The sequence below is a fragment of the Gymnogyps californianus genome, chromosome 4 (assembly GCF_018139145.2).
Source record: "Gymnogyps californianus isolate 813 chromosome 4, ASM1813914v2, whole genome shotgun sequence".
NCBI classification, from domain to species: Eukaryota; Metazoa; Chordata; class Aves; order Accipitriformes; family Cathartidae; genus Gymnogyps; species Gymnogyps californianus.
The window spans coordinates 53,608,238-53,631,613 of NC_059474.1; the positions used below are offsets into that span (position 1 = coordinate 53,608,238).

General features: G+C 43.6%; 1 protein-coding gene across 6 annotated transcripts in view; it reads left to right on the forward strand.

Annotated features, from left to right (window-relative positions):
• The first annotated feature begins 2,211 nt into the window (after positions 1 to 2,211).
• Positions 2,212 to 23,376, forward strand: part of PDLIM5 (PDZ and LIM domain 5) — a 135,081-nt gene continuing 113,916 nt past the window's right edge. For all 6 annotated transcript variants that reach the window (XM_050896238.1, XM_050896239.1, XM_050896240.1 and 3 more), the window contains exons 1-2: positions 2,212 to 2,258; positions 5,248 to 5,383. In XM_050896238.1, coding sequence (XP_050752195.1) covers positions 5,288 to 5,383 — 96 coding nt within the window. In that variant the 5' untranslated portion in view covers positions 2,212 to 2,258; positions 5,248 to 5,287. The remainder of the gene's footprint in view (positions 2,259 to 5,247; positions 5,384 to 23,376) is intronic.

The following is a 23,376-nucleotide window of genomic DNA, read 5'->3' on the forward strand; positions in this document are numbered from 1 at the left end:
AGTGCATGCAGACTCACCAAGGGTGGAACTTGCTGCAGTGCCTACCAGCAAAAGTCTCTCTGCAAGTTCTCCTTCAGTCCTGATGAATTAATGTAACACAGTCTTGAGATGCTGCATGTGCAGATAGCTCAGGCAAGCTACTCCTCCTCCAAGAAAAGCTGAAGGCTTTTGGAGAACTGAAGTGGAAAAGGATATTCCTCACTAATGTGGCTAGCCGGTATTCCAGGCTAAGTGCAAAATCAAGCAGGACCACCAGCTGTGCACTCTGGTGAGCTGAGAGCAGATTGCTACCCAAGCAGTCAGCACAGGGACATGCTGACCTTGGAGATGTCACATGAGTCACGTTGGGGAGTGGGGTCCTGGAGCTTTTCCTACTCTAATAAATAAAACAGCATGGGAGTGACCTAAGGCCCTTGTGATACAATGAAAAATCTGTGTGTTGGGCAATTTTTACCTCCATGAATTAAAATCATGTGAGAGAGTCTGTGTAATGGGGATTTTCAGTTTTGCCTGATTAGAGATACTTAATAGGAAAAGAGCAGAATAAAGAAGAAAGATTTGCGAAAGAGTGGTTTGGCTACATTAGTGTGGGGTTTAGATGCTTTTATTTTTGAGATGTGGTTTGAGATGCATTTGTCCTAGTCACGGCAACTGAGAAGACACAGAGATCAGCTGGACAATGTTTAAATACCCCTGTTAAGGTTCACCTAACAAGGGCTCAGAGGACTGGACAGGCCCTGGTTTCATGCACACCCAGGCACCTGGGGCTTGGGTCTCCTACCCCAGCATCACCTCCCGCCCGGGGGGTTCCCACTCAGAGTAGCTTGTGTGGGCACGGGCACAGCAGGGCCAAACTCGGGCTCCGGCTGTGCAGGTGACAACCAAAGCAAGGGACAGTGCCTCCCTCCTAAATGGGGACAGAGGGGCAAGGCAGGGCCATCCATGATAAGGACTTCACGTTGTGTCAGCTGGTGATAAATAAGAATTTAAATTTTTCTTCTGCACTCTTTCTCCACAGTAAATCCATGCTTGAAGAGAGGACTGAAATCCTTTGAATTGTAGTGCTAATGGTACTATGAATTAGATGCACATTTCTTTCACAGCCATTTTTACTTGTAGTGACTTTTAACGTATGTGAAGTATGACAGGAACCTCAAGCCGCACCTAGCTGTAAGGTGCAAGTTAAACACGAAACTGAAGTGCTATCGCTTCATCTTCGCCCTGTTCTTGCCTCCTGCGAGGCAGCGGCAGTGCCCGGCTCTGTTAAGCGCAGCAGCGCGCTCTCACAGCCAGTCTGTCCTGCTTCAGACTCAGAGAGCTTGCGGATTGTCAAACTGATAGTCTCCGTGTTAAATAATTATTCTGCTTGCAGGCAAGCATATCGTATAACATAATCTGACCAAGCATCACCTTAGAACCAGTTTGATTTCTTGCACCCACCTCTACGGAGAGGCTGTGCCAGAAACCTCCCTTTCCTCCGTGCTGGTGGACCCCTTCTAATTTCAGAGCTGAATTTATTCATGGCCACTTTATACCCATTTGTTCTTGTGCCAGCATTGTCTTTTAGCTTGAACACCTCTTCTGCCTCGCTGCTGTTCTCCACTTTGATGTACTTCAGGAGGCGAGTATATCCCTGTCGGTCCTCATGTTACTCCACATTAAGTAAATCAAACTCCCTCTTTTTGTAACGTCTCCTGCTCTGCTGCAGGCTGCCCCTGCAGCTGTGGCAGCATCTGTAGGGCTGTACTGAAGCGACTGTACATTTGATACGGTGGGGGCTGCCTGGGGGGGGCACTTTGGGGGCCGGGCCCCTTTGCTTCCCGCCCCCCTGCCCAGCACAGCAGCCCCTTTCCCCAGGCCGGGGACTGGAGCGGCACACGGAGACCCGGCACCCCCTCCCCGCTCACCCTTGCGTTTCACAGGTGCTCCTTGAGTTATTTGTGTGTAAAGCAAAGGGGGGGGGGGGGGAAGTGTGCATTTCCCTATTAAAAAAAAAAAAAAAATCGCGACCGCCCGGGAACGGTGCTTTTGAGCCTTTCCAGCCCCTGCTCCGCTCCGCTCCGCACCCCGTCCCGTCCCGTCCCGTCCCGTCGCTGCCGAGCTGGGCAGGGCCGGGCCGGGCCGGGCCGGGCCGGGCCGGGGGAGGAGCGGCGGGAGACGGAAGTGAAAACAAGACCGGGGGGACGGAGCCGTCGCCTCCCAGACGCGCCGCGGGTGTCCTCGCCTCTCCGTGCCCTGCACCGCGCCGCGCCGCCCGGGTGAGTGGCGGGGGAGGGGAGAAGCAAAAAACGAGAAAAAGGGTGGGGGAAAGCAAAAAGTCAGCAGGTTAGACCGGGGCTTTAAAGTTTCACGGTGCTTATTTTAGTTTACTTTCTTTTTATTTTTTTTTTTTTTTTAAGCGGGGCGTGCGGTGTGTCGTGGGCTGGGGAGCGCCGGGCCGGCGCTGTCGGCGGTGCCCCGCTGGCCGGGGGCAGCGCGGGACCCGGGTGTCGTGGGGGCGGCGGCGGGGAGCGCCCGGCCCCGGGGGGAGCGCCTCGGAGCGCCCGTGGGGTGCCTTGTCCCGCGGCTGTGGGGCTCCGTGCCCTGGGCCGAGCGTGCTGGCTGTGCCTGTGGCGCTGCTCGGGGACGGGGCTCTGGGGGGCCTTGGTCCCTAGGCTCTGTGGCACCCGTGGGGCTGCACGCCGGGGTGCCTGTGGGCCTCCTTGGGCCTGGGTCTGGGGCTGTGGGAGTGCCTTCGACCGAGACCCCGCGCTGTGTGGGGCTGTCTGGTCCCCCAGCCCGCGGTAGCCGTGGGGCTCCTCGTCCCGGGGCACTTAGAGGGTTTTGGTGGGGGAGCTGGGCAAAGGGGGTGCTGGGGGTACGGGGGCTTGTGCTGGCGCACAGGCACAGCCGCCCCTCCCGGGGGGGCAGGAGGGCCCCGTTAGCCGCTCCTGGGCCCCTGCGGCTCTGTGCCCTGGCAGTCAGTGGTGAAGGTGAGCGTTTCTGTCTGGGTTTTGAAATTCCCCCTTTCAGAAGTAGATCCACCAAGCGTTTGATCATCTAAATGAAAGTTGCACAATTTCACCCTTAGCTGGTTTGTTTGCACAATGCTCCTCACGTAAAACAGGGCTGGTGGGTTGCAATACTTTCTCTTAGATGTTGCTCTAGCATATGTTAAGAAACTTGTTAAATTAAACACTGAATGGATCTCCTTTGTCTGCCATTCCTTCCTGGTGTATCTGTAAGCCTAGAGATGCAGACATGGCAGAATCGAGGGGGTGAGAAAGGAAAGATGAGTGGTGCTGAGTGTGATGCATGGCATTTCAGTGTGCAGTCTCTTGCCTCCTATTTGTAGTTGCTACAAATGAAAAAGAACAGTACTTTTTTTTAATATAATTTAATCTTTTCCTAGTTCTGTTACTGTAACTAGCTGTGACTCCGTTAAAAAAAAAAAGGCAACAGAAGTGCTTCAGTTTCAACTGATGGGTAAAGCCTTCTGCCTGTGCCAATGAACTGCATGTGTGCTGGTCACTAGATGTGGTTTGCTTTTCTGCAGTCTCTAATTTATAGTGACCTGTCACTGTGGTGGATTTCATTTAGAGGGAATAAAAAGAATTCATATTTTTATATGGAAAGAAATCTGTGACTAATTAAAATCCTCTTTTTATAAGGAATTCGGTGCACAGAGCAATTAAACGACTCGTAGTTCTCTCTTTAGTGGTGAGCAAGCCCTGTAAGAGTCCTAGCTCAAACTTGGTGGAGGCTTTTTGTTTCTTTTCTTCCTCTTCAGCCACATGAAAGCTCAGCGGTGTGTGTTTTGCCCCTCTGTACATTGGTGCTTGTTGAGACTTTTAAGGGTGGGTTGAGTCAGCATCTGGGGTCAGAGATCCCTTTGCTGGATGCCAACAGGCAGGGGCACGTCAGGAACTGCCCAGATACCCAGGCACCTCTGTTACCAGCTCCAAATTCTGCTTCTTAATATATATCTTGTTCTGCCCAATGCCAGCAGCCCCGTTCTGGTTACCTGAGTGGCTGTCGATGTGAATAAAGTTTACCGTTTGATTTAGAAACAAGTCTGAGCAGCGGATCTCTGCGGCTCTGGGAGGTGAACCCAGAAACGTGTTACTGACAGCTTTCTCGGGGAGTGACATTAAATGTCCATCCCTGCACCGATGGTCTGTGAGGGTGGGCTGGGTTTGCAAAAATCCACCACCTCCAAAATAATAACACAGCCCCCCTGCAGTGTATGAACAGCTAAAACCGGGCTTTGCAGAGCTCAGTGGGGTTTGCAGCCCGCTTGCTTCTTGCTTGACTGAAGGTCCACCTTAAATGTCCCTATACGAGTATGGAATCCGGCTGTGCCCCGGTGTAGTCTTACACCAGCCCGCCCTGGTGTGCTCCTGCCTGGCTTCAACCATACAAAAATAGACGGCATCCAGTACCTAAGATGTCATTGTAACATTACTTATCTGAGGTGAAACTGAAGCCCTTATCTTTGACGCTGAACGGCAATTAAGTGCCTCGATTGCCTTTTAAAGGTAACTTGTTGCCGACATTTGTGGGGAGGGAGATGCTTGAATTTTGCTTCCTCAGCATTGAGTTGTGGCCGTGGGTATTTCGCTTTAGTTCACAGCTTTCATTTGAGGGTTGGTTTTAGTATCTGTTTTGTCTGTAGCATTGTTCTACCAATATGAAGCTATGCTATAAAAATAAAAAAGTCACAGGGATTTTATTTTCTTCTGATTAACTTCAAAGTTGTGATGTTTTGACATCGGTTTGAAACTGTCAAAACATAATGTGTTTAGAAACAAGCTTTGAGCTGATGACATGGCAGCATATGATATTCATTTTGTTAGAAATGAATGTGCCAGTAGTGCTAATTTCTTCCATACTTGGATTTAAGGGATACTATCAATTCATGCTTGTCTCAACATTGACTTTTTTTAAGATGAGCTTTAATGTTGGGTGTTTTTTTCCCCCTGCACAGAATTTTGTTAGTAAGAGGTAGTTGTCAAACATCTCAGCACCAGAAGTTCTCGAAGTCCCGAGTCCATGTTACCAGTTCCCTGGTTACGCTTCTTCCTAAGCTATGGAGGAAAACAACACATGAGGAATAAAAGCACAAGTAATGACAGACCTGGTGTGGCTTTTTTGGCCATTTTTATACTACGGAGGGGAACACAGACAAAGAAAGAAGGCTTTCAGAGTGGTAAACAGTGCCTTTTGTTTTTATCGTCTTTAAATTAAAACTTTAATCCTCTCCCGCAGGCATCAGTTCTTTGGATTTGATCCTTGAATACTAAACATCATGAGCAACTACAGCGTGTCTTTGGTCGGCCCGGCTCCTTGGGGTTTCAGACTTCAAGGAGGCAAGGATTTCAACGTGCCTCTGTCTATCTCTCGGGTAAGTGCATTTGCTTCTTTGCCTGCATGTGGGTATCTGTTATGCTGTGGCCGACCTGCAACCTTCAGGCATAAGTAGACAAAGCCATTAATTACAGATGCTGGGGCTCAACATGCGCTGTGGCATGGAGGGCTGTTGGGGGGTGAAGGGGGGGAAGCTGGGAAAATAAATCTTCTTTATTGTCTGAAGGTTCCAACTAAATTGTCTTAGGAAGGATGTGTTCATTTGAAATGGTTGTTTTATCTGCATTTATTTATGCAACAATCAAAAGAAACCACCCTTGAATTCCCCTCCCTGCTCCCACCCAGAAAACAGAGATGCAGAGGTTGGAGACTGGCAGGAAACAGGCAATTTTCTGCATGAGGCTGAGCCTGTGCAGTTCAAATGTGAGGCAGAGGGGAAAAATCACTCCTGTTATCCTTGTTTATTCAGCAGCTCTTAGAAGCTTGAGGATCTTCTGGTGTCTGTTCTTGCAAATCCCACTATTTACAATAAAAAGGCACTTAAATGACAGTAGTTGTAGACAGTGGTTCATCAATATGTGCCTGAGTGAACGCGCCACTTTCTCACAAGCATTTTATAGAGTATGTGCTCTGAATTGGTATTCAAAGGATTTGAGGAACTAAGTCAAAACAAATGTGATCTTTGTACCCAGGCACTAACTAACTAGTTTCCTACTTTAAAACCACGTTTTAAGGGAAAGCTTGTCTTTCAGTGAGGGCCAGGTTTCAAAGCCTTCCTCAGATGGCTGAAGCACTTCACATATAAAATATAGGGACAAACTTTGCAGTATTGAATTTATAGGATCATTGGAAATCTCTGGGTGAAGAAACTGGCTTCTGATGGCTCTGTACCCTGGCACCTTTAAATTTGATTGGCAGCGTGGAAACATTTATGTACAAATGACCCCTTCTCTGCTGGCAGCTCTCCTCCCCCTCCTGCATATTCGTGTAGTTTAGTGACAAAGATGAATTATTTTTTACACCTGTTGGGAGTGCAGAATTGATACTGCCCTGGGAGACGGAGCAGGTTTCTATTTGGGTTTATGCATCATGGCAATATTTTTAGCTAATCTTAACTAGCGGTTCAAACTCTGCCAGTTCATTTAGACTTGGCTTATCCTATCTACCTGTGGATTATGCTGGTGAAGTTAAAATACAGTTTGGCTCTGCAAAATTATTTTTATATGGCTAAAGTGGACTGGAGAGCCATAGAAATGCCTCTGCACAGATGAATGCAACTGATATCTGAGCTAAAAAGGGGTTGAGAAGCAGTTTATTCCCAAATTCCGGGGATCTTCAAGCTAAAGTGTAGTTCAGTTTCTTGTTTAGTAGCTGGTTACTCCGGCACTAATGAGAAATTTGAACTGGGGATGCAGATAGCGCTCTTCTGATTTGATGGGAGAAGTGCTCTCATAACAAGGATTTACAAACACATAGGCTCTTGCCTGCATAGGGTACTTGTGCGTGGTACTCATGAGCAATTAAGCGCTGTAGGCAGTAAACCATAGTAAACAACTAGTGTTAGGAAAGGGTAGTACTTTTTTGTAGGGGCCTCTGCTGTCCTGGAGATCTAGAGTGCAGTCCCACTGTAAGCAGGCTTCCCATCTAAAAGTTTCTAAAGAGGAAACATATGTTGAAATTAGCCTAGACTACTACTTTATTGCAGGAATCAAATATGCTGTCGCATGGAGTAGCCTAGGGGAATTGGTCTAAATAGCTATGTATGAAAGCCTCAGTTGTGGGATTCCCTAATGACAGATGTCAGCGCCCACAAGAGCAGAACATAATGAAAGATGGGGACCGGGGTGGTTTTAGGACTTTAATTTGTGCATGGGAGGGGGAAGCACAATATCCAATTCACCTATTTACCTCAGCACTGTTCCTCAGCTGAACTGTTTCTTCTTATTTGCAGTTAAGAGTGTGCAAATATTAGACTGCCTGGTGCTTTTTTTTTTTTTTTTTTTTTTTTTTTCCCTTTGGATCAAAAAAATGCTTAGCTCTGGTATGCCAATCCAGCTTTGGCCTGGTAGCTGGAAGAATTCAACGCCGTGTTCCTGGTATGCTAGAACAGCGCGTACCATTCACCACCCCCAGCCCTTCTTTTCCTGATGAAGCATAAAAGCCTTCCTGTATCTGAAGACTGCTGATTAAATTATTTTAGCAAAACAGTAATGAGACAGCAGAACTGTGTTCTTTGGCAAGGAAGACTTTTTTGGTTTTGTTTTGTTTTTAATTTGTCCTCTAGATGCTGAGGATGAGTCTGGCTGCGCTGCTGAGGGCTAATTTCCTGCTTTAGTTTAAACTCCTTGAAATTAAGTTCAAATGAAGTACAGTTTACGAAGCACAGAAAATACACAGGCTTCTAAAGCTATTTATCTGAAAAGCTAATCTCTTAATGATTTGAACAAATTAAGATCTCATACGGTTCCTTGGAGAAAGTTTTTAGTAAGTCATTCGACTTTGTACAGAATGCAGTTTAAATAAGTGTATTCCTTGTTGCCTCTGTGAGGTAAAACAAGCCTGTTTTGTTTTCTTCAGTTGAAAATCTTAATGTCAGCTAAGGTGTAACAGGTTAACATTAATGCAGGGGTAGCAGTAACATTTGATGTTTCATGAACTAGTATATTGTAGACTAGTTGCAACATCACAACCAATAGCAACAGTTATTGCAGGGTTATGTCAGTCACTTAATATAGCTCTCTTAGTGCTTTAAAGTTGCTATGTATACTTATACAGCTGTACACATTTTGTGGTAAGTAATATATGTGAAGTTGGAGATACAGCCTTATAGTTAGTGGCATAAATCAGTACAACAAAAATGCATGCAGTACTTGTTACGTATGCTTGTATGTGGCTGGACTTCAGTGGGGTGGCTTTTCGCAGTCTTCCTCCTTACCTTGTGAAGGCACCTGTCTGAGCCCTGTGGAGTGCCATGACACAGGTCAGGAATTCAACACCAGGAAGCTGATGTGGGGTGGGAGCGGTGATGGGAGTGTGGTGGGAGGTATGGCTCTCACGGAAGAGGGGTCAGTGGGAAGGAAGCTGCTCTGAAAGTAAAACAATTTGATCTTTACCCTTCAACCAGGAATAAAGGGTGGGCTGAGGTGGTAGATCCACATCTTTTATTAACAGCCAAATGTTAAAGTGGCTCAGGCCACCACATGTAACTGTACTGCAGGGCTTTCAGGTAGTTTGTTCTGTAGTGGTACTTGTATAACGAGAGATTGCAAACTGTGACCAGTTAGCCTGCAGTGAAGAAGGTAGAAATTACTGGAGATGAGGTATGCAAACTTAGATTATTCTGAGTTGCTGTTCTTACTTTTTCCTCATGGCATTTTACATTAATTAAAGAAGCAACTGTTCTCCTTATTCCTTCAAGACCTATGTTGTGATGCAAAACTGAAAAAATGGAAAGCTAGAGCAGATAAGAACAAATTACTGACATGCGACGTTAATTATGTTCTGGTAGCTGTAAAGTAGCTATTGTAGGAAATGACTAAGATTTGGGCTTTTTCCCTATGGAAGAAAAAGCTTAATGTCTGTCCATCTATCTGTAATATATGTAGTCATGTGAAATGATGTTTGCAATAATGCGATTGTCTTCATATGAATGAATTGATTGCTTCTGAATCAACACAGACCACTGAAGAGGCCGCTACTTAATAGGCATCTCCATCTCTACCTGGTACATCTGGGAGGCATTGTCCCAACACCGAGTGTTGGCTATACCACAAGAATTACATCATGGGTCCTCCTTGTTTCTCAGTTATTTCCAAACAAAATTTATTTCCGAGTTGCAGGATGTTCTGCTAAACACCAGCTGGGTCAAAAAAGACTATTGGACCAAAATAATGGCAGCTGAATTATTTTGGTTTTAGTCATGATTGCCAATAATAAGGGATCTGCTATTGCTGATATCCGTGTAGATATGTGGTCTTGGATAAATCCTACTGATGCTAGGGATATGTCCAGTTTGGGAATAACATTGGTCTACACTCAATAGATCTTTGCCTTCTAGATTTGTTTGCACAAGAGTTTGTTTCTTCTACTGAATTATAATAAAGAAATGCAGTTTTGGAGATAATCCAAACACACTGCTAGGTAGGATTCGTGGAGTGCCTCTTGGGCATGCTAAGTATTACATTTACAGAATTTGGGGTTAATGGTATCTACAACATGGTCTATGTTGTTTACGTGCAACATAGTAGCTTTTGAAACAATATACACTTCTTTAGAGTTTGAATTAGCATTATATTTGCTTTACTTTTTTGGGAGTTGGTTAGTTCCCAATGCTTAATTGACATAGCCAGAATAAACTCAGTAAGCATGACTGTAGCATTAGAATTGTCAAAACTGCTGTCCTCTGCAGATTGAAATAAATAGTGTTTCGTATTGATGATGTATTCATTATGTTACGATGACCTATGAGAGGTTTAGATATTTGTTCTAAATGTATGCTTGAAATGTTTGTAGCCTATCAAAATTTTTGTGGTGCAGTCTCTAAACAGTGCTTGTCTCTGTTTTATGGCAGTATTTACCACTAGAAACAAGGAAATACTGAAGTGAAGCCGTAGTTTGAACAGTAATGTAGCCTATGTGCAATATATACCCTCCCACCTAATGCAAATTTCCTGCTTTAGTTTAAACTCCTTGAAATTAAGTTCAAATGAAGTACAGTTTACTGTACATAGTACCTTTTCTTGTATTTAAAAGTTACTTTTTTGTTCAAGCCTGGTGGCAACTCTAGCCATCTTCCTTCAGAAGATGTTTTGCTATTTGTCTTTCTCCTCTTGTGAGAACTAAATGGAATACGATCTTGAAATGCTTGACCTGACTGACAGCTCTGTTTTTCTACTGCAACTTCTTTCAATGTCCACCCCCCTGCCCTGCCCCCCCCCCCAGCTTCTTCCTGCTTCACTGGTCACTTTACCTCTTCAAAAAACCCCAAACACCCCCCCCCCCCCCCCCCCCCTTAGAAATAGCTCCTTCTTTTTGCAGTTTTTAAGTTTTCATTATTTCATCTGTTTCAAGCATGTTTTTCTGTGTTGCAAGCTCATAGCTGATGGAAGACTCATGGTAATGAATCAGTCAGCAAGCAGTACACCCAGGGAGTAGGTGGAAGAACAGCCCACCTTGGGATGAAGTAGGGAATGCGTGTGCAGCATATCAGCTGCTCAATATTCATCCCACGTGAGCATACTGACATTCTTCATGCTGGTATCAGGAGGTCACTATCAGAGGAGTTGTCTCCTTTGCTCTCCCATTTTCCTTCCTTCCTGCCCAGGTACATACATGGTTACCCAGCAAGTTGTCCACGTGGATGGAGCATGTATGGTTGGTTTTGCACAGTGTTTGCTTATTCAGGGGTTTGGCCTTTGGCCTTCTTAATATTTGCAAGCAAGCTATTTTAAAGTCATTAACATCTGTGGAAATAATGAGATGAGAATAAAGGAAAATGGTGCTTTGAATGGACCTAGAGCATGTTAGCTTTGATTGACTAGAGTCTGGCTGAGCCTCTTGCCCTTGTGTTTGCGTGAATTATTTTGTTAAGCCATATGTGTCCTTTCCAGTAAAATCAAGTTTTGTGTAAGTATGAAATAGGCTATTGCAGTGGGGGACTGGGGAAATGGTCTTTCAAGCAGGCATGTGAAATAGGAGAGAAACACTAGAACAACTGCTGGCCTGGCCAGTGATAATTCTGTTGGTAACTTTATGCTTCATCCTGGAAGCTACTGAGAGCTACTAACTAAGCCCTAACTGGCAGCTGCTGGCATTGCTGTGCTGGTTTGATTTGCTACCGAGTCGTGATACTTTGCACAAAATACAGCTGTAGATGTATTCTACTACTGCGGCTTCTTGGCACAGGGTCAGAGATACCGGCAGAGGTCACAGCACTTACCTGCTGATCCTGCTCCTAGGGCAATAAATGCTGCATTTTACAGGAGCCATCAGTGCTTATGAAATGGATGGGATTAGCCAAGACATAAAGCAAGAAGTGTTATTCTGTTCTGTTTAATTCTGTTTACAAGATGTGGTTTACCGAAAAAAATACTGAAAATGACAAATGAGCTACCAGTGCCAAAGTCTCTATCCTCTCTGCAGAGAGTCCTGAAGGAGCAGAGGTTTTTCTTTGGGAACCGAGTGGAATATGGACAATTATAAAGCTCCCAGCTGCACAAGTGGTTTAATATGAGTGAGTTTTCTGAAAGTCCTAAGAGTGCTGGTTAGTGCTTCAGAGTTTGCATAGTTGCCTGCAAACAACATCCTCTTTTAGAGAGCTCCTCAGTTTAACTTGAAGATGGAAAGAGAGATCAGTTGGTACAGATGTAATTTCCCGATTGCCTCTTTTCCCACCGCTGTTTAACCTCTTTGCTGAAAACTGGGAAAAGGGCTATGTTTCCCCTGACCATTTGTTTTCCTTCCCTCGTCTATTCTGCTATACAGTTTAAAGCAAGACACACCATCACTGGAGTGGGTTTGGGAAGAAAGGAGGGTGTGGGGGAGAAGAGGTGGAATAAAAGTGTCTGCATCTTGTCTGTTCATGACCTTATTTGTCAGACAACCTCCTCAGACCAAGTAGGAAGCTAACTTATTTTAAAATAGTTCCTGTACTGATGTCATTCCCCCAAAAGTGAAGCTGGCTGTACTGGGGGAAAAAGGAACCAAAGAGCTTGTAGCAGAAGGATATCTGATGTGATGTGTGAACATATTCTTTTTACATTAAAAAATGCTGGTAACTCTTTTTCCCCTTATAAGTGACAGTTTGGTTACAGTATGAGGAGTACAAGCTAAATATTTCGTGATGGAAAAACTAAAGTATTTGTTTGCAGTGTCTGCTTCTCAAAGACAGATATAGTGAAAAAATAAACTCTGATTAGATGTTCAGAGCAGATGCAAAATTGGCAGTCCTTCCAGAAGCCAAAAAGCAGGACCATTTATTGAATAGTAACTGCAAAAAAATTAGGCATGTTTTCTTTGCGAGTATCTGGCCCTGGAGGCCTGACAATTTCTGTTGACTTCCCCACCATTTGGAGATGCTATTTTTAGTGTAACTGTTTTTCTCATTATTCATTGGCCGATGGCTATCAGAAGGCATTGTGAGAAGAGACATGGTGTTGAAAGGTTTGTTTGTTTGGCTTTGGTATGGAGCCAGGAGATAACATTGTTGGCTTTTTTTTTTTTTCATTTGTTTTGACTTTTTAAGAATAGATTTCGTATGTTATCAATATAAGGGAAAGTGTGAGAGAAAACTCCCTCTCATGTGCCTAAAGCAGTGGAAATATGGGAAAGGTGATATTCCTCCTGCCAGTGGTCAAAAAGAAAAAAAATTAGAGGCTGAGGGTAGAGCAAATATGAGTAACAGAAGTATGTTTACTTCCATAGGTGGCTGTTAGAAGAATAGAGATAGAAGGAAAGGAGGCCACTGCTAAGGCCAGTGTTACATGAGTCTTTGAATGACTCAAGTCTTCAGGGCAGTAAAAGTAGGGAAAATATGACAAAAGTATCTGTTCAAATTCCCTTACTATAAGAGGTCCTCAAGCTGAATTTACGGAGAGATGTACTATCTTTTCTTAGAAGAGTTGACATGAGTGGAAGAAAAAGGCTATGAACTTTGGGCACAGAGTCCTTTGAGGTGCACGTAGCTTCAGTTACCATGTTGACTTAAAGCCTTGCTTGCGTTAAGGAGTTTATACTGTCCTGCTGCTCTGATGTGTGATGCTGAAGACAGAGCTGATGCGTAAGAGGTTGAGTGTCACTGCTCCACTAGCCTGGTTTGAATGCAGACAAGCTACTGCTCTAAGTATGTCGGTAGGTGATTGTGGGCTGTCCAGGCCTAGATGAGGGCTATGATGGTCTTCTCAGACAAGTTTGCTGGTAGATCAGGTTTGTAATTACGTTTGCTTCCAGGAACTGTTCTTGAAAGGGTTTTCTTCAGGAGCATAGTCACGCTGGTAATGCTGTGCTGTGGCAATGGCAATTCAGTCTCATCTTAAGAGGAGGGAAAAAAAAAAAGAGCTGCATGTGCCTGTGGCCACTAAACACTTCTGCAGAACAGACCTAAGGTTGCAAGTTGGGGAATGAAGGCCACGCTTACTGGACAGGCTGTAAAAAGTCTGATTTAAATGACTTGTGTAACACTGCACAGGGGTATTCCCACTCTCTTTTTTCATTTCTCTGCTTCATTCATCACTTGCCTTTCAACACTGTTAGTTAATAGGATGGTGTCCCCCACACAGTGGCTTTTCATCTTTTGTTACTTCGAGACACCAGTGCAGTTCCCACCACATAGTCTCTTGTGTATGCTGACCCAAGTAGAGTGGTAGTAGGGGGACAAAATAGCATGTTATAAATTGAAGACCGTATCGTGATGCACACCCTCAAAGCAGATGAATAAGTGCTGCACCAATGGAATATACTCAGTAGTTTTGATATGAAGTATAGTTAGCAGCCACAGAGCACACAGAGACTTCTGCTGTCAGTCCCTTATTTTTACTTAACAGGGAAAACAGTAGTCTTCAGTGTTTTACAATTGAGAAAACTTGGAGTGAAATTAATAATGCTGTGACACCTGGGTGACTGTTCTGCCTATATACTATCAAGCTTCAAGATGTACCAAGTGTTGAGTCCCCACTCAAAACAGGAAGATGCTATGCATTCGTTAAGAGATTAGTGTTTTTTCTTTTAATTTAGGCCAGAAAATTTCAAGTGGAATAGTCCATAATATTTTTCTATTATGGATTATTATTATTATAGTTTCTATCTCATTCTGAGTTAGTCTTGCATTAGAAACTTCAGCGTAAACAGTTAAGCTTAGTAAAAGCAAGAGAAAATGGCATCTGATATTTGGAAGTATGAACTCTCGCAATTGCTGTCAGCTGTGCCTGTAACAAAGCCCTGAAGTAAAATGTAATGCCTTGTGTGAAGTCCCATAGGCTAAAAAGTGGCTCTTGCCAGGTCTTTAGTAGTCCTGTTGGAAAGGTCAAATGGTTTGCATGTTAACTGGATATGAAAGAAGTTTGGCTTACCCTGGTCTATATTAAGGGATGACCTAACGCGGTATCTAGTTCGTCCCCTAACAAGTGATCGAACTATGTGAAGTACTTACCGTGGGAAGGGAACAGAAACATTTATTTTGTGTTAATTATTTCATAGTTCTTTTGAAGGCTTGAATAGTGATTTAGATGCTAAACCTGGATTAATGTAGAGTGTATTAATTTCAGGAGGGTAAAACTCCCTGTTTGTTAAGCTTTTGTGTTTATGAACGTAATCGGATCATCTTTAGATATTCTTACACCCAAAGTTTATTAAACCTGTGGAGAAAATGATCAAAGTGTCTCCCTTAAGTGTGATGTTGTATTGGTAGTAGTAGCATGTGAGATTTTTAAAAAGGAATTCTGTAGAGTGAAGGCAAAATACTGTAAATGTGAAAAATGCAGATATAAATAAAGATGTATTTTTGTTATTAAAAAAGATTATATCACCTTTGTGGAAACTCTAGCTATAGAACATTTTTGTTCAGGACCCTTAAAAAAAAAAAAAAAGCAGCTTTGCTGTGCAAATGTGTGCCAGACAGAGCAGCTTAATCTCAAAGTTTATAGTACATCTGCTGTTAAAGCTTTTTCTTTCTAATGCACATCTTATACATGATGAGCCAGGCATAGTTCCAAGTCCAATGCAGCTAGTAAGTGAAACTTTTCTTTCTTTCCTGTGAAGTAAGAGGCCAAAATTGTTGGGGTTTTTTTGGGGGGGAGGGTGAGACTCCCTTGCCAGTGATTTCTACCTCTTCTCTTTGTGGGTCTAGACTTAGCTTGGTGTTGTGAAAGATATGGAGAGGTAGACTAATGGGATTGCTTGTCTCCAACTTGCTCATGTATCTAAGCAATTCCTTCTGTGCTGTTCTATTTTTCTTTACCTAATGCCTTTAAAAGGAGGGGAAAAAAAAAAAGAAAAAGAAAAGCAAACAAAAAGACAGTGGAGATCAACAAGCCAGAGAGCTTGTGGAAGTTGGGTTGGGCTTGCTTTTATTAGACTGATAGGGAAATGCAAGGCTTGTAAAGCTTTAAACATCAAAGACATCTTGGTAGAGTAACTTCTCTTGTTTCCTTTTGGCTTTCTGCAGCTCCTCGTCAAATCACAGTGTTTTGAGTCCAGACCAAATAATAGTGTTCTCTGCCTAGTGTCTAAGGTGGCTTGTTAGCAGTTATTCAGGAATGAAAAAGCATCCCCCAAAATATGTATTCTGACAAGCAGAGTATATTCAACCCTCAGGGGACAGTGTACTAGTTCTTTGTGAGGGACTGATTGTCTGGATTCATGGCCTGATCAAATCTAATGTAGATAGTGATCAGGGGACACAGTCAACCTTGCAAAGGAAGCAGTAGCAGTTGGAGAGCAGGCAGCATTGCATCCTATGTGACAGCTGGAGTTCCTGTCCTCTTTAAATCTTAATGCACAGACGTGTGTGTGTGGGGGGAAAACCCAAAATGTTGGCAGTTCACTAAGATGGGAATAAGCTCATGTAATACCTAACACTTTTCTTGTACGTGAACTGGCCCCCACCCCTCTGTCAGTGGCAATCACTGGCCGAAGAAGGTTGGCAGAAGAAAACCTGTGGCGGCATCTTCACGTCGGAGCTCAAAGCCGACTCCGCGGATAAAACTCCTCCTCCATCAGTGCCCTAAGCAGGGATAGTAGGTGGGACTGGTGCAGCAGAGGCTCACTCAGCCCAGCAGGCTTGGCCGTGGGAGCTGGGGCTGCTGGCACAATGGTGGGGACAGATACCTGGGGACACTACAGTCTAGAAGTGCTGAAGCCAGACTTGCTAGGACATGTCTGTCAGTGTACTAAGCTGTGAAAACTGCCACTGAATGCTTATTAAATTACAGCTTTTGTCAGCTATGAATACAGTCTATTCTCTCCACTTCCCAGCTGTCGTATTTTGGCAACTGGCTATAAGCAAAAGTCATTGTAGCAGGGGCTTACGTGAATCTCCTTTGAGAGATTCAATTTGTAAATTAAATTATTTTGCTATTGTGCAGATTGAGCGTAATCCTGTAAATGCTAAGAACCCAAGCCTTGGCGCTGCAAAAACGCTTGAGCAGAAGTGTAATTTTAGGCATATAAGTTGTCTCCATAAGATAACTCTTGCTTAAGGCTCAGCCTATGTTGATGTGCATTGCTGCTCAGCACTCTGCAGTGTTGGGTCTTCAGACTGTTGTTATCAGAAGGAAAGAAACATTGACTTGCTTGGAGGCGACAATTGACCTTTCCCAGTCAACTTTCTACTTTCTCTCAAAGATGCATTAGCCAGTGATTGTTAGCCATAAGAGAACTGGCTAGCGGAGATGTTTGTATCGCATCCTGAGAGCTAGATTAGAAACAGACCTTTGACCAGCCAGTCAATCTCCATCACTAAAACTATAGGGCTAAATCAAGTGGTTTAGTAGCATTTGGGGATAAGGAGTCTTTGCGTATTAGGTATGTGGTGGTGTTTTACTACCCCTTGCTCTGGAAATGCTGTAGAGATGCTCTATCCCCTTATCTCTCTTTGCAGTATGCAATTATTGCACTCTCAAGCTAGAGATTAGTACCGCAGGGCAAGTCCTTTTTTGGGTAGTTTTGTAAAACTGTCTCTTCTGAACTATTAACTAAAATAACTGAGCTTATGAACAAAATATAGATGAGTATGTTTTTTGACTGAAAGAATAAATTTTGTGTATATGTCTAGAAATGCAATTCACTTTCAATGTGAAAACCTAAAGATGGTTTCCTTGAGGTGTGCACTTAAATCTTGGAGACTTGAATTCTTGCAATATCTCTCTGGATAAAAGTATCACCATCCCTCTTATGTCAGAGGGAACATGATACTCTCTGGCTGGTTGAGTAGCTCTTCTGTGAGTATTTTCTTCCATTGACACAGCTACGCTTGAACTTTAAAACGTAGAAACTGCTGATTATTAAAACTTCAAATGACATTAATTTCTTTTGATACCTGATGAAAACTGCTGCTGTTGCAGCTGACAGCCCAGATCAGTTTATAATTCTGTCCTGGATGGTGTGGGAGTAAATAACTGGAAATTGCTCACAGGAAAGTGATTACAGCAGTCAAAGTAAGGATTTAGGGCAAACCAGTTGGTGTTGACGCTTTGCTTTGCAACCTCCTGCTGTTGGAGAAGGCTAAAATGCTGGGGTGTTTTCCCCTTGCTTCCTCCTTGCAAGTGTAAGGCATGCTTTTGGCATGGTGGTGGAGACAGATGGGTGTAAGTACACGGTTTTGGATGCTGTAGCTATTGACGTCAACTGGTTCCTGACCTCATCAACAGGATGGAGTGTCTCAAGTGCTTCTGGTAACTCCGAATGCCTCCTTCATCGCTGGCTTGCCATGTGCGCAACTCTGTACTTGGTTTTATTGCATATCCTAATCTACGCCTGTTGGGTGAGCTCAGTAATTACCCCGTTCCTGCTCTCCGACTTCTGTTGCTCTCTTTAGCAAAGAACATATCCCTAGGGTACCAAACGAGGTTTTGTAGAGATTCTCCTGTCCTGCTTTGCCCTGATGATGATTACCTAGTACAAGTCAGCCTTTATCCTACAGTATGGACTCTTTCCCTTGAAAGAAACTCCTGTATGACTTGGGAGGGGGCTGAATATGGGGAGAGGTGAGACCTCACAAGAGGGGATCACTCATGAAGAAAAATATTATCCAGAATAAGGGGATAAAGATGAGCTTTGTGGAATGCATAACTGCTGTGCTTCAGGGGAAGCATACACTTGAGAGGGGTAGCATGCAAATAGTTTAGACTAAGATGCAATGACATTTATGTAATATTAGTATCAATTCTGGGAAACGTAATGCATAACAATGGGTTAGGAAATACCTCACTTCAGCATTTAAGATTGCTAACGACTCGATTCAGAGTTGGTTTTCTAGTGCCATTTTCTGAGTTTCTGCCAAATCGGTTTGAGTCTTTCAATTTGTCACCTGTTTTTCTTTTAGCATAAAGAGGAAGGTAGTTTTGCAAGAACACAATTTGTACTGCCTTCAGTTTTTTTCCCCTTGCTTTCCTTAGCCTGAGGACATCTGTCTTACTGCTGAAGTAAGTCTACCAGGTGTTTTTGCTGTTAGTTATCATTTAAGAGAAATGCCGTTCAGAAGCCATTATTATTTGTGGCATTAACAGGGTTTGGGGTTCAGAAAAGTGTATGATGGGATAGGAATGAAGGGAATAATAAAAGCTAGGTATCAAAAAAAACCAAAACCAAAACCAACCCCCAAATGGCAAGACCGCACAAAACTATTAAAATCAAATATATAGGATATTTGTCAGAAAGCTCCAAATGACAAATGATGAAAGCTTTGGACTCTGTATACCAGATGGTATAAGTATTTATAGAGATATCTTTCCTCTGTTTTGAATTGCCTAAGTATTGCATTGTAAGTCTGTAACCATCGTTTTCCCTCCAATTTTTCCTTACCATGCCAGTCCTTTCCAGACTGTAGTATGTCCTGGTTTTATGGTGCCCAGCACTGGGTTTCTGTTTACTCAGAAAAGCAAGGCTGTATGGCAGCTTTTGCTTTATTGGTACAGTTGCAGGAAATGCTTCAGCATCAAGAAACAAGCTGCTCTTTTATGCAGCAGAGAGCACTTGGGTACCGCTGGATTCCTGAACAAGCATAGAGACTGTGAGCAGCACGCGCACGCTTTGGGTTGCCAGCCTGAAAAGCACTGCTGACTTTTTCAGGGAAAATTCTGTAGTTGGTGTTACGTGGGGGGTGGTGAGATGGGTCTAGAGGTGGCTTCTGGCTTTCAGTCTCCTGATAGACGTGTGACCATCCTGGGCGTGTAGGCTCGACTACATATTTCAGTTTCTTGCTACCGCGTGTGTGGGGCTATCTTTCATAGCCTGCCACAAGATCCCTGCTGCTCTCCCAGCTTTATGGCAACTCTCCTCCCTCAGCCACTTCAGGCCGTTCTGATTCAGGAGATCATGGAGAGTTTAGGTTTCACTTGCCCATGAGGCTGTTACAATGCAATAGGGCTAAACTGCTTTGTAAAGAAAGTAGCAGCTTCCTTGGGTTGATGTCTGTTCAGCTATAAATGCAGTCTAAAAGCAAAGTGTTGGTTAAAAATCACCCAAAAGATACCACTTTGGCCATCCTCGTCCCTTTTCTTCACACTGGGAGGAAGAGTAAAGGCTGAGTTGTTGAAAGGCTTGAACTAAAATGGAGCCAAAATCTAAGTCATCAGAGGGGCCACACTGCAGTACCACAGAGCAGAGTTTGTTTCGCCAATCGTCCCGTAAGGAGGAGGAAGTGCTTTGAGACCCTCACCACTAACCCCAGCTGGACATTACTCAGGACCACCCGTAGCTGTCTTTGACCTCTTTTGCTGTCTTTCTGCATGCTGGAGTGATATTCCTAAAGTAGCCCTTCCAAGGGGGGGTCCATGGAAAGATTGCTTCAGTCGAGATTATAGAGGAACCCAGAGTTACTCTTGCTGGTGCCATTCTTGAGTGTCACCGTAACTGTGAACTTTTGGGAGGGGAGCAGTGTGGGGGGTGCTGTTAAGCTCCCAGTCCTTTGCATTGATGCACTTGTATCAAAATCTGGATTCAATTTAAATCATCGAAATAATCCCTTAGTGTTGCATTGAAGATTTAAGAAAAGTAAGCTGAAAAACCCAGCAAAACTTCAGAGTGTATCTTGGCATTAAAATCGTGAGATTAAAAAACACTCCTTATTTCTAGGGCCTGACTCATGGTTCTTGAATGCATGAGGGTGGCAGTGCTAGCTCCTATGGTCAAGTAGCATTATAAATATTTCAGGACTTTAGGGCACAGAGCTGTGCCAAATATTTTTCTCGTGTTTGGGTTTTTTTTTCCCTAAGTCCCGAAACAAATTTTTGCAGATCTCTTATAACCTCGGTTGCATGTGTAATTAAACAGACAACGTGTTAAATCTCCAAGTTTCTGAAAACGGTGCATCAAATCCAAGTATTTAAATCAATTACATAGTGACTAAACTGTTGCTGACTGTCTAAAAGCTATTTTATTGGTACATAGTGTATGCAGTTTCATGTACATGCGGTAGAGGAAAGTGAATTGCAGAGCAGCTGGCTTGCTAGAGACCTTCAGAAATAAACAGTACGTGGCATGTGTAGTAGAATTTGACCCTGTTAGGAAAATAAGTAGGGCAGAGTGGTTGGTTATTAACAGTGGCTCCAGCTTCTGGTGGCAGCATAGGCAAAGCAAAAGAAAAGCGGGGGGCGGGGGGAAACAAGCGGGATTTGAATAATTCTTCCTTCCTGCCAGGAAGCCCTCAGTGCCCTGAAAATTGTTCAGCCAAGTCATAAATGAATTCTCCTCTGACAGATTGCGCTCTGGGGGAAGTATTTTTCTGTTAGTTTTCATGAGGCATTGCAAGTTGCCGCGAGCCCAGAGCATTAAAGGGCGGAGGGGGATTTCAGTGGAGGTGTGTGGGAATGTCTTGCTCGGGATTTCATCGGACGCTGGGATGGGGGCGCTGCGGGCGAGGAGCCGGCATGTCACCCACCGTGCCGTGGAGTCACATCTGGTGGCGTGGGGAGGAGCGGGCGGCTGGGAGCGTTGGCCTCATGAATTTCTCGGACGTGACTTGCCAGAAATACTGAACGAGGTCCCTCTGTGCTTTAAAATGAGAACTGAACTGCTAATTTGCTTTCTCTGATTACCGAATGTGCGGGTGTGAACAAGTTGCCCAGTACCCTGTTCTATGCAGTGGTGAAATAACGAGGTTGAGCGCTGTGGATGGAAAGCGGTGGGTGGTGGGTCTCTTCTGCCTGCAGTATATCCAGATGAAAAAGATGGAGGATGAATACGTACACTTATTTCTCTAATTTGTCCATCATGAGTGTGCTGAATACAAACTGCTATGCTATGTGCAATAAGCCCTTTAATGAATAAAGCTTTGGGCTTCCTTTGTCCTTCAAGAATTCCTGGACCAGCTTCACTGGTTTCTTCGGATCTGGGGGAGACAAGTCTTTAGCAGTGAAAAATGTGTGTTACTCCAGAAAGCTTCTTTGCTTGTTGTGTTTGCTGCTGTTTTAACAAGTATGTGTCATGTGTGGGAAATCCTTGGAAGTAGGGGATGGAGCATGGCAGGCAAGATCCTGAGGAAATGACAGAATAAGTAGATATGTGGATAATAGTAACCTGAACCTCTCTTGAAGATATGTAGGAAATATATTGCTTGATTTGTAATACTTTAAAAAGGCACTAAAACATAAAGATGCTGGAAGAAAGTATGGAAAAGATCTATATCATGTTGCATAAATATCTGGGCTGGGCCTAGTTATTGTAGACTGTACAGGATTGTAATACAGGTAAACTCATGTTTTCTTTCTGCAGAGGAAAAAGAATGATGTTTGCAATATGTACCTTATGTCTCCGTATGCTATTGTTTAAAATGAGGTAACTGAGAGCAGAATGTAACAAATGTGTAAGCACAGTACTCCACAGTTATCACTGAGACATAATTTCGATTGGCCATCTGCATGTCTAACTCATTTACTTTGAAAACTGAATTTCAGTGTAAGAATGGGCTTTATATTGTAAGTTAAACTAGCTTTTGGATTTTTAACTAACACGTTGTGGAGAAAAAAAATGGAATTAGTGCATTCCCCTTAAGTGAAACTCTAACCTTAATATCTTTTCCTTTCTTCATTTCGTTCACTCTCTATATACAGGAATATGACAGCTGGCATGATGCCTCCTTTTTTAATTGTGCCGTTTAGCATTTCTGGCCGCTGGATACGTGTGGAAAGCTGTATAGTGACAAATCTGTTTCTCATACCTTTTGTAGTCTGTTTCTCATCAGACAAAAAAATGTTAATACCCCCTGAACTTTCCTCCTTTGGCTCACCCGGACAGTAATTTACTCGAGCATTTCCTGTATGTTGTTTCTGGGTACGGAGCTCGTGCTGTCCAGCTCTGCTGCATTGCAGAGCTCCACTGGGGGGCTGCCTCCTCCCCAAGCTTCTTGGGGCATTTCCTAGGACACCCCAGACTTGCACGCTGCAGCTAATTGGGACAGTGCAACTCGTGGAAGGGAATTTATCCCAAATCCGAAACAAAGTCTGAAGCGAAACTTGGAAAAATGCTTCACTTTGTGTATTTGTTGCAATGCTGTTGACGTTTCCTGTATATCTTAGCAGAGTTTCATAAATTTCCTGGTCAAACAGAAGTCTGCCTACAAAGAGTTACTGCTTAGAAAAAAGCTTAGACAATCCTGTTTTTTCCACATGTTAAAATGTATTTTGATGCTAGTAAATGAATATTTTCATAAGTGATGAATAGAACCTTTGTTTTCAAGAGAATTTTCCTCACTTCTATTAATGTGTTTTGGCTTCAGAAACCTGCAGACAAGTGAAGAATATGGAATAGAGCTGGCTTGGCTGTTGAGTGAATATTTTATGTTTCTTCAGGCTGCATGAGGAATTTTGTGTTGTTTGTGGGCAAATACCTGATTCTAGTCAACTGTGCCCATCGTGCTTTAATATCTAAGCAGGTGCTGAATTTTAAGCTTTCAGACACGCAGGTGTTGGGATCCATACGCACAGTCTGGAGCGGTTGCCTACTCTAAGCAATCACCATAATGATTTTACCTTCTACTCCTTTTCTTCTCCAATTGGGCACTTAATACTAACTTTGCAAGCATAAATAGTTCAGCTTGACAGATTACAGTTACAGCTTTCTCAGCGCGCCGATACGCAGACTTGCTGCAATACAGAGGGCTTTTCTGGAGACAGAGCAGTGAGGAGCACTGAAATGCTGCTTGGAGGTCCCACCTTCGGCACATGGATGGACGCTGTAGTGATGACAGTGCCTGGAGGAAAAGCATGTAAACCTTCTTTTCTGACAGCAGATGGAGAGTCTTATCTAAAAGTTTTACTCGGCTAACCTGCTTTAACAGGTTTTTTTTATTAAAAAATGCAATGTTGAGCCCAGAACTTT